This window comes from Eurosta solidaginis, chromosome 2 (assembly GCF_040869045.1).
Source record: "Eurosta solidaginis isolate ZX-2024a chromosome 2, ASM4086904v1, whole genome shotgun sequence".
Classification (NCBI taxonomy): Eukaryota; Metazoa; Arthropoda; class Insecta; order Diptera; family Tephritidae; genus Eurosta; species Eurosta solidaginis.
This window is the reverse complement of record NC_090320.1, coordinates 307,812,119-307,824,128: the sequence shown is the minus strand read 5'-3', so window position 1 is coordinate 307,824,128 and position 12,010 is coordinate 307,812,119. Positions and strand designations below refer to the sequence as shown.

Here is a 12,010-nt window from a genome sequence, read left to right as displayed (position 1 = left end):
TCCTCACTTTTTGCCGGTTTGTTTGCTTGTCTTGCACATGCATCACATTGGTTCGCAATATTCTCGATATCATTGTCTATGCCCGGCTAGTATATGAATGAGCGAGCAATCCCTTTCATCTTAACAATTCCTAAATGCCCCGTGTGTAAATTGTCAAGCAGTTTGTTTCGATATTTTGGTGGAATAACAACAAGATGTTTGAACGTCATTTTGAACGGGATTTTTACCCTGCTCTTTTCAAGCACTGGCCACTTTCCAGCAGTTTAATTATTTTACCCATTCGCTCATATTTTCTGGACTCTCTTGCTATGTGTTCTGAACTTAGTGGTAATTGGTTGATTTGGCGAATCATGAAGTGGTCGAACTCATCATATTCGTCTAGATTCGTCATGGCTGTCTGCTGCAACCGCTTAATTTGTAATGATTTCGGTGGTTGAAAGTGGGCGCGTGAAAGAAAGTCGGCATTCGCGTTCGCCTTTGAGCTGTTGTACACTACCTCGAAATCAAATCTGCTTAAAAAGTCTGCGTAGTTCGCCATTCTATTTATGCATAATACTGGAAGCGATTTGCCCGGTTGTAATATTTGTGACAATGGCTTATTATCGGTGATTAGTGTCCAATGACGCGCGTATAAATATTTGAAAAATTTCTGAACCGCCCACACAATTGCCAATGCCTCTTTGTCAATCTGTGGATAGCGTTGTTCTGTAGCATTCAATGTTCGACTTGCGTATGCAATTGGTCGTTCGGTACCGTTCTCTAAACGGTGTGAAAGCACGGCTCCTAGTCCTGTTGGACTCGCGTCTGTTGCCAGTAGTACAGGTGGTGTTGGGTCGTATGGCATCAACACTTGAGGTGAAACCAACATATCTTTCAATAGGGCAAACGCTGCGTTTGCCTCTTTAGTCCAGTAAAATTTCTCTCTTTTCAGCATATCCCGCAATGGCCGTGCACTTGTGGCCAAATCTGGAATAATTGCGCTATAATACGTGGTTTTTCCTAAAAACAGCTGTAACTCTTCAAAAGTCGTTGGCTTGAGAGCGTTTAGTACCGCTTCAATGTGTTTTTCGGATTTATGTATGCCCTGTTCGTCGATGCGGTGGCCAAGGAACTCCACCGATGGTGTCGCAATGACACACTTTGACTTGTTCAAATGCAAACCATGTGATTTAATGCGATTTAGTGTCGTTTCCAAAACTATCAGTAGCTGCTCGAAGTTTTCAGCAAACACCAAGATATCATCAAAAAAATTTAAAACATTTGTGACTCCCTGTAACACAGTCTCCATTCTTCTTTGCCAGATAGCTGGAATATTTGCTGCTCCATATACCGCACGAGTAGGTCGTATTAACCCATGCGTCACTGTATTTAATGTCAATACATTCGCAAACTCATCGTCAATTGTTAAATGCGTATATGCATCTGTTATATCTAAGTGACAAAATATTGTAGCGTTTTTCATTTTATTAAACAAATCTTCTGCTTTTGGAATCGGGTGTTCGTCAATGATCATTTTTGGATTGACAGTGGGCTTATAATTACCGGTAATGCGAATACCCCCATTCTTTTTTGCTACTACGTGTGTTGTTGAGGCCCATTCTGAATGTTCCACTCTCTTGTAAAAACCTGACTGAATTTTACGATCTATTTCCTGGGCATACTCTTCTCTCAGCGCCATCGGTACGTCGCGCGCTCGCGCGAAAATTGGTGTTGCTCCAGCTTTGAGCTTTACTTTTGCAGGTGACCCACTCAACTTCCCACCTGTCGTACTGAAGATGTCCTCAAAACGTGTAATGAGATGTTGCAGTCGCGTTTGTTGGTTTATTGATAGTTTTGGTGCTGTTGAATTTATAGTATTGATTCGGTTAGACGATGAAAACAGATCAGTGAAGTTTATTTCTCGTGCGAATTGCGATATCCATTCTCGGCCGCAAAGTGTATCCAATCTTCTTGAACGACATACAAATTAAGTCGTCGTGAAGTTTTCCCCATTGTCGCAGTTACTACGACCCGTCCAATGCAGTTCACCTTGTGGCCCGTATAGCTTGTAAATCGTCCATCTGTCTTTAACAACCTGAAATTTGGTTTAATCGAACGCAACGTTTTGAAATTTATTACTACACATGGTGCACCCGTATCTAATTCCATCTGAATTTGTTTCCCATCTATATATACAAGAACCATTTTTCTATCTACTGCATTGCATGCATTAACACTGTTTAGTTTCTGAACTGATTCACATTCATCCTCTGAAATCTGATCTAATTTGGTCTTACACACTTTGGCGATGTGGCCCACTCTTCCACATGCAAAGCATTTGGAATTGTTAAATTTGCAGTCTTTTCTAAGGTGCTGCCCCCCACATCCGTAACAATTGGACCCTTTCTCTTTTGCACTCTGCATCGGTTCTTCGCCACTCGGGTTTTTCGAATTTGTATTTCTTTTTGTTTTAACTGGTGCGTATCCCAGTTTATATGTTGGCTCGCTTGTTTGTATCACTTCTGTGCACTTTAGGTCTATTGTGGCATTTTGTGTTAATTCGATTGTATGCGCAATTTCGTATGCTTCAGCAAAATTTTTTGGTTTCTTTGCAATAACTTCATTACAAATAACTCGTGATTCTACACCATACAACAATTGCTCTAGTAGCATTCTATCTAAGAATTCTCCATACTCACAGTGTACAGCCGCTTCTCTTAACCGAAGTGTGACCTTGCAAATCGGCTCTCCCTTGTTTGTTTTGCCGGAACTTGATACTTTCTGCATACTTATTCCTACAGCCATCAAAATGGCGAATCAAGATATCTTTTATATCGCTGTAGTTGAGCGAGTCTGGTGTGTTTGGGCTAACAAGAATTTTTAGCGCTGTATTAAGCTCTGCCCCCATGTGTACACGTACGAACTTGTGCTGTTCCGCTTCTGGAACCTGGCTGAATTGTAATGCCCAATCTACACGTGTGAAATAATCCTGTACTGAGAATTTATCTTCCGATTTGTATTCCGTAATACTAAACGGTGGCGGTTTGGGTGACAACGAACGATTTACATTTGTATTTGCCGCAGCATTCTGTGCAGCCTCCTCCACAGCTCTTCGTATTGCTCCTGCTAGCGCATCCAGCACTGTTTTTAAATCCTCCGGTGTAAGGCTCATTTTTAAATACACTTCTGACAACACTTTTATATATGAGTGTTTATTTAATTAATGAAATAAGTTAATTGTTACATTTTAAAGTTAATGCGTCGAAGTATATCAATTGAAAGATAAAAAAGTAATAAAGAAGAAGATAAAGAATGTTCTGGCAACACAGTTGCCAGATGTCTATATAAATAATTTATTGTCGTGGCGCTGCCATCTCGTTTCATAAATAACAGTATTCAATAAAATATGTATTGCCACCATAATTTTTTAGTATTTATTCAATCATGCCTTAAACAAATACATACAAATATAAAAAAAAATTCTAAGAATAGTAGAAAATGTAAGTAATTCATTTAAAAACTATTCTTAAGTTTCTTCATGATTGGTATACTTATTGCAAAGGGACGTCACACGATTGCATACATTATTCTTCAGTTTATATTTTTAGTCCGTTGTATTTTCCCATAATAAATGTAAATTCACAATACAATTAAAAAACTTGAAAGTTTTTCTTCAGCACAATTTTGGATACAATTTGTTGTACATAAATAAGTTTGGAACGCGTATTTAATAGTTGACCAGTCTGGATTTTCGCCTTGTTTCACCAAAAAGAAATGAGCAAATTCTATCCAACGCGAAAGCAGCAATCGTATCCGCCAATAAAACCATCACAAGCGTTATGCGAAACTAGAATTTGTAAATAATAAAAATTAAAAGCATTAGCGTTTTACTTCACGTGTTTGCAAAATTCAAAATAGCTTACATCTTCTGGAAATGATACGATTTCAAATGTTTCAGTAAGTTCAGGTGAAAGGTTTAACGAAAGGAGTATTACTAATCCAGTTGAAACCAATATCGATGTTAATAACGGTCTATTTTCTTGCAAACTTTCCATGAAAGGATATCCCTTTTCCAATCAAAGAAACATTAATTAATTTACACAGAGCTGTATTGATATAATTAAAATGTTTCTATTTACCTTGTAGTTAACCGCAAAAGTTGATACTTGCAATGCAAGACAAATTATATAAACAGTACTATTAATAATATTTGGTTCAAATTTCTGCTTTTCTTCCGGATCCATATCTATATATAACTTCACTTTTCCTTCCCTATTTAATAAAATTATAATTAAGTTAAATACTGGCTTAAGTAAGGGCAATTAATTATAATAAATCAGCTAACCTCATTGGAGCCCTAGCCGTCGCCTCTTGAGTTAAATAATAAAGTGCGCCGAAATGAACAGCAAACTGGCAAAGTATTGTTGATATACTATAAATGTTGAATATATTTGGTAATGGTGCAACTTTTGACAGAGTTTTTAACGGCTGAAAACATATTTTAATATATTGTTTAAGGAAATGTGTTTGTACAAGTTGATTATTTGTAAATCCTATATACCTTTGATCGTGTTATGCAAAAAAAGCAAGCTGCGATGAAAAGGCCTTGTAAAGTTGCTTGCATATCACTAAATTTAACACCATCAATATATAAAACAGATTGGCAGTACGCTGATATAAGAGCGTTTAGGGCTAAAATTTTGAACATTTGTAGCGTTGTTACTAATGTGCAGCGTCCCTGTTTGATAAGATGATTCACTAAGAAATATAAAAAAGGTATACTGGATATTTGGTAGAGTGTATGTTATTGTTATACATACCGCACATTATCGATGAAGTTTTGCTGGTAAATGGGGCAGCTATGCTAGCATCTCCCAATTTAACCACAGACGTTTCTTCGTAAACTTCTTTAAGTTCAGATTGAAGACGCGCTTGTGTGGCATACAAATTTTCCCGGCGTCGAAATATCGCACGTTCACGTGGCGTAGGACTTTGACGTTCCGCTGCTGTGACAGCTCTATTATTAGTGTTGTTGCGACTGCTGACGCCACTAGTACCACTGACATCTGTAATTGCATTAGTCTCTATACCATTCGTGGCATCACGTCTCTTTTTCGTTTTTGTTGGAGCATTACTTAAAAGGGACACTCCTACATGCGCATGTTTTAATGCACCTACATCGTTGGTACCATCACCACACATTAATGTATAGTAGCCAAGCTGTTTTAATGAAGTTATAACATATTCCTTTTGCTTTGGTGCAAATCGTGCACACACTGTTATATGTGGTAGAATTCCTTGTAGATATGAGTCTTCGTACTCCCTAAGGTGCTGCAAACCTTCGCCTGTTATACATAAATCAAAGCTAGTCAGAATATCTGCCAAATTGTGATTAATACAGTAAGAAGACTCTCCATCAATTGAAACCCATTCCCATTTTCTATTTTTATACTCCTCGGCTGTATTTGGAGTAAGGATAAGTAGCTTTTTACGTGTAAAACGTAATTCCTTTGCCACATGACAGGCGGTAAGTGGATTATCCCCTGTTATCATTAAAACTTTGTGTGAAGCGTGTATAAGCTCCTTTATAACACCTTTAGAGTCGGGTTTTAACGGACAGGAAATTATGACAAAACCTGCAAAAGCCAAATCACATTCAACATCTTCTCGTTTTAATTCGCGAACACGTGGTGCGTCCATGTGGCCAAATTCTTTTATACCCAAAGCTAGCACACGTGCACCTCGTCGTGAATATTCAACGTATGTCTGAAAATATTTCATTATTTAGGATGATATGGAAAAGTTATGATGAAATATTTACCTTTTCGTAGTTCTCCGGTACTGTTTTCAACATCTTTTGTATAACTTCAGGCGCACCCTTTACTGTGCCAATATAAAAAACATCATTACTAAATGGTATTAAGTAGCCGGCTAAAACTGACATTCTTTTAAGTGCCGATGAAAAATAATATCGATGGAATATACGTAAGGGTTTTAGTTTTCCTCGCTTCGGAATGACGCTTTCCTGTTTTGTTAGGCTCCAATCGACTGCTGTAAGAATAGCTTTTTCAAGTGGATCGCCAACTAGACCGTCATCAAGCATCACCAAAGAATGACATGTTGCTAAAGCCTGTACCGTTTGATCTTCCGCTTTTTCCATTGGAATAATTGCATTGTCGGCAGTTAAACCAGCCACGCCTTCAACCATCAAATTATCAGAAGTTAGCGTTCCTGTCTTATCGAAACAACAAATTTGAACTTTTCCGGCAAATGGAATACGGAATGGTTCAGTGCAAAAAACTAAAAGTTTTGATAATTGCATAAGCGATGTATTAACTGCCAATGTCAATTCAATTGGTAAATCAGGAGGTATAATTGATGTTAAAATTAGAGTGCATTCTAAAAACAATTTATAGCGACTTCTATCCGGGTCTTTGGTACCCTGAATCCAGACATAGCCGGCAGCTGTAACTGCAAATATCATCAGAAAAAGTATAAACGCAAATGTTTCGAAATTATTTTCTGTAACCCGATTAACACCAAAGAGAATAGTGCGTAATAGTTTTCCTTGTGACGTATTAAATCCATTTCGAAGAACATACCCTATACAACCACCGTCAGGAGCACGCATTGCATCCTTTGTAGGTGCAGTATGCTGTACAACTTTAGTTCCGCCAAAGAGAACAAACAATTTACCATCACCTTCCATATCTAATTCAACATCTAAACCATCCAGTGTTTCAAGTGACTCCTTCATTTGAGGTACAGATTCACCTTAAAGTATACGTTTAAATATCAAGGTAATAGTAATAACCTGGAATGTAAGTTGAGTGGAACTTACCCGTCAGCATACTTTCGTCTACAATACAGCTACCACGCAACAAAACAATGTCACAGGGAACTAAAATATCATTTTGAGATCTTGTTATCGAAACTATATCCCCAGGTACCAAATGATCCGACACTATTTGCCGCCATTTATTTTGCCGCAAGACATTAATAGGATATGGTTTATTACCCATTTTTCTAATTTCAGACATATTGTGAAGTTGTTGGCCAACTAGTGTACATTCGAAAATGACCATCATAACCAATGTAAATAATGAGTAATACCAATATTCATCTAGACACCACAGTGCCACTGAAAATATTTGGAAAACAAAAAAAGGTGCAGTTGCGCGTTCAATAAAAAGTTCATAAAATTCTGGCACGACCATTTTCATCTCATTCACTCCATATAACTGTTCTGCTAATTTTAAAGCAGTTTCAGTTTCGTGTCCACGACTACGAGAGTAGTGCCGTAGCGAATCGTGAACGGGAAAAGCTAAACCACGGAAAGTGCATTTTTCTTCATCCCAAATATATTTGGTTTTTTGAAATATAAAATAGAATTGCTCTTCACCATTTGCTAATTTGCTGCAATACACGTGGACTAATTGTGATGAACCATTGTTCGGCGTTGGAACGACTTTGGCTAAAACTCCATCTTCGGGTGATTTAACTTTGCGGCAGTTGAGAAAAGCAAGTATATGCACACTCCAATAACAACAAAGCAGTGAAAGAATCTGGACAAATGCTATAGCTGCTACAGTAATAAGACCGGCCTCGTAATGCACATCAATCCCATACACAAATATCCATGTATAGAAAGCAGTCAAATACAATATCACAAAAGGCATTACTATTCCGCTTAGAATTATCGGGTTTCGAATATGTAAAGACACATATTGTACCAACTCATCAAGAGCTGGTTCCTTTTCCCATTGTTTTCCATTATTGAGTGTTGATAATGTTAAGAACTTCTCTTTGCTTTCTAGTTTCGACATTTGAGCTGCTTAATAGTTTAAAAAAATACATTCAATAATCCCAGTTGTTGGTCCCAATATCTTTTGTGATATTTTTTATTGAAAAGTTTCTTTAATTTTTGACTGTCATAACTTTCAAAGCCAGCCCACCAAAATAGTAAAATTTAATAGCAATTATCGTCATTTGCCAAGTCATAATTGACGTAGATGCAAACTATGTTGCCATATCACTAAAAACATGTAACGTTTGAATTCTTAAGCTAAGGCCACATTAAGCTGCACTACACTGCGCTGCTCGCATGTATACTTATGAAACAATTCAGATCTAGCGGCAGCAGCACTGCGCGGCGCGGCTATGTTGATCAAATAGGCAAAAAAGTGAAGCGCAGTGTAGTGCAGCTCAGTGTGGTCTTTGCTTTTAGGCGGACCTATGGGCCCATATCACTAAAACCATGCAAAGATTGAACCCTTAAGGGGGCCTTAATACACGTTCAAAATATCGAGAAAGGTATTATAAGACACATAAATTTTGCGTAAAGCAAAAGATATTAAAAATGAATCTAAAAATGACCCCGGAGCGCTTCGAAACCGGGGATAGGATCCGTAGTATTTTTGCCCTAAGCACCTTTTTGCATTGGCGGCCTTTGGCCGCGCTAATAAAAAATTATCCTGGGTGGGTCCAACACCACATCCTTCGGCAAATTTGCGAAACGTTTATAAAAACACTGCGAAGGAAAATATTTTCCATCCGATTCACCCCATAAAAAGCAATAACCGTCTCTCGTGCCGTTTTCGTAAACGCTTTCATCATAAAAAGCATATCTTCTTGAATAGAAAAGGTTTACGCTTTTTCCGTGTGGTGTATTCAATACTTTCTGAAGGTCGAAGCTGCGCAGATATACGTCCATTCCCTTTGCTTTTTTTTTGTTCCTGTAATAAAATTTTCTTTTGATTTATCTCTGTCCCGTATGTGCATTTTATGTTCCTCAGTTTGTTGTAAAAGGTTTGTTATGGAAACGCATTTACAATGGAAGCAGTAAGGAAGGCGGTCGGCATGATGTGTTGGTGCACAGTGGCTAGTCATTGTCGGCTGGGGCGGGTCCTTGCCAACCTTGCTGTTCCTGCGCCATAAACAAAAAAAATTCCTATCATGCCTATCAAAACTAGCTGTCAAAAAGCGCAGAGACCGACTCAAAACGCGTATAATTCAAATTAAAACGACATCCGGTCGAACCGGATGCCACGGACAAACCGTTAGACATTCCAAAATTCAAAAATTCAAAAAAAAAAAACTGACGCAAAAAAAATACCGAACCGGACATGACCGGTTACTACTCTGAAATCAAATAATAACAAAAAAGCTGAAAAAGTAATACAAAAGAAGGGAAATAAACAAAAAGGGCCGAATATATATAGGGGCGCCGCGGGTGGTGTTGCGACGCCCGGTGCTTGTCCCACCCTCAATAACCATGGCCACCGACGCACCTGTATTTCGGTGGCCCCTTACCTGTATGCCCTAAGTGCCTTCTAAAAGAATAGGGTAGTCAACATTCCCATTTTAATTACAATATTTATTCACAATTCATTATAGAAAAAAAATATATATAAAGTTCTAGCTAGTTTTGGTTATCATCGTAGGGGGTTGGTGATTGTGTTGGTGATGTTGGTTGCGAGTGTATATAAGTTACATACATACATACTTGATCTATGCACTTACTATTTTAGTGTTATATGGTTTAGCCCCTTACTCATTTTGCCCTTACATTAGTACGTTGTTACAATAGTCACTTATTATATGCTTTGTGGTAAAACTTATTTTTTTGAGTGTAACTAAATATCAATTTGGTATAACGCGCATATTATAATGATAATAATAATAGGTAATATGTACTAAGAAAATTTGTTACAAAAGCAATAAAGATAAATTTGATATAGCGCTATGCATTATATGCACGTATATTACCTTCTTCTGGTGGTTCGCACAATATTGCTAGCAATAGTAATTCATATGCGTAGATATATATATATATATATATATATTGTACTTGAATGATATAAGAAAAGAAAGTTTGAATCTTCTAGCCGATTCGTGCATAAAATATTTCCTTTTTTTTTTTTTTTTTTTTTTACATTTATTCATAAAATGTATAGAGCTAACTTTAGACATCTTAAGGTGACAAAATATATTCTAAAAATGATCGAAAAAAAAGAATGTATGTTTTTCTTTTTATGTAAAGCTAAGGCTTAGGTAGGTATTAGGTAAATGGAATTATTCTCATAAGTTGCTGAATACAATCTTGGTTATATCTAAAGAGCTTGGTTCAATATAATGTAAAAAAGGTGCATTCACAAATAAACGGCGTATGTCGGAATTAGTGTTACGCGTTCTAACAGGCAGCGGGGGTCACATCCTTTAATATCTTGTTAAGTTGCAAACATACGCGTTCATGTGGTAATTCTTTTGGTTAGATAAATATTACAAGCTAAATTTACATAGTGGCAATCATTTATGTGTGACTTTTCTTCTATAAAACGTTAAACTACCTTTTTATCTTTTAGGTTGATAATTCGAAAGTAAAAATGTCGTAATTTTGACAAAAAAATCGATCCCTGTCGAATGGTTCACCGGGCTATATAAAACCCTCCAAGTACCACTTGGAAGTTCCTTTAACTACCCTGCAAAAAATGCTCTAGTCATTCCACGCCGTTGGACTAGTTACTATACATCATATGTTATGTTCTTAGTCATATTTGCATGGGCGTGGGTAAGTTCCATGACCAGAATTTTTTGTAGGGTAATTACATCTAAATTTATACCTTGATGTTTGCTTCTTTTGCTGCGCCTCCAACTGATGTTTCAGATGTTGGAGTCTTGGTTGTAATTGTGGTACTAATCCAATCATGCAAGTACCAAATTTTGTGATTATTATAAGATTTTTAGCGCTGGGATTTGGAATTTTAGCCACTTTGCGTATACAAGTACGATGGTGGCAGGGCGTTGAAGCTCGTACACGTCGTCGCAAGCGTTGGGAAGACGAGGAACAAGACGCTGCTGTTATTTCTTGTTTATGCCCGTGATACGCCACTTGGTTGCAATTGATATATGTATGATGATGATCCACCCAACTTGCTAGAATAGCAGGGCGCCGCGACAATTGTTTAACGCGATTCCGTATTGTTGGTTTATGACTAATTCTACGTTCAACAAACATGTGCATATGTAACACATGCAGTTTTAAGGTTTAGTTGATTGGCGTTGATCACCATAACTTTTATAAGTAATTATTGGCGTAGTTGAATTATTTAAACTTTTCAATACATAGCAGCAATTCCGCAAAATAGTTCCCGCTTTTATTGTGCATCAGCCTTCGCAGTATGTATTTGTGTATATTTTCTTTTGCTCTTCCAATCTTCCTTGCACCAGTAAAGGATTATTTCATAGAACTTTGGAAAATGTTCAAGTTCTAACCATTGAGTTTAAATTCTTATTAAGATGACTTACTAGAACTTTACGCTGCTGGAACCTCGAGCTAAAAAAAGAAATTTTTCGTAGTGATGGCCGGTCTGTCTTTTTCCGGTTTCGATATTTTTTTATCGCCACTTTCACCACATCGCTAGGTGTGTTCGCGTGAACACGCTCCCAAGGGGATCATGGCCGTAGACCGTAGCAGCAGACCGTAACAAACCTGCTTCGCTTTGAAGACCTGACGATGAAGCGAACAGGAAACCGGATCATCTGTGGGAAGCTACTGCCAGGAATCTTCGACGACAAGCAACGTGGGGCACGACTCACCCCTGAGATAAGAGTCTCAAAGTCCTACTACGAAGCTAGCCGGGCAACATAGGTCTATCAAAAAAAAATTAAGTCAAGTTGGGAATAATTTCTGTTTCCTAGTTATAAGGGCTTTGCGGCAATTAGACATTTGTTATGGAGAACTCGTCAAAACTCCGAAAGATGATTCCTAGTGGTTATCGCTCCCACCGGAATGCAAAACAAAAAAAAAGGTGTAGACATTTTGATCTGGAGAACTCGTCCAAACTCCGAAAGGCTAGTCCTACCTAAGCGTGGACTGCCAGGGTGTTCACGGTCCTCGGTGAGTACGCGTGTGAACAACCTATGAGGTCATTGCTCGGGGAGAATACTGGGCGAGATGTCCCCGACCGCCAAAACGCCCAGACAGGGTAAAAAAAAATCAAATTTGTATGTTTAAGAAAAATCAATTTAT

At 37.8% G+C, this 12,010-nt stretch overlaps 1 protein-coding gene across 1 annotated transcript; it reads right to left on the bottom strand.

Annotated features, from left to right (window-relative positions):
- Positions 1–3,563: 3,563 nt before the first annotated feature.
- LOC137241426 (endoplasmic reticulum transmembrane helix translocase) lies at positions 3,564–7,973 on the bottom strand. The gene is made up of 8 exons (XM_067769011.1): positions 6,821–7,973; positions 5,801–6,753; positions 4,800–5,745; positions 4,541–4,737; positions 4,325–4,467; positions 4,119–4,251; positions 3,903–4,046; positions 3,564–3,826 (listed from the first exon to the last, which is right to left on the bottom strand). The coding sequence occupies exons 1-8, from the start codon at positions 7,803–7,805 to the stop codon at positions 3,707–3,709; spliced, it is 3,621 nt and encodes a 1,206-aa protein (XP_067625112.1). The 5' UTR covers positions 7,806–7,973; the 3' UTR covers positions 3,564–3,706.
- Positions 7,974–12,010: the final 4,037 nt, after the last annotated feature.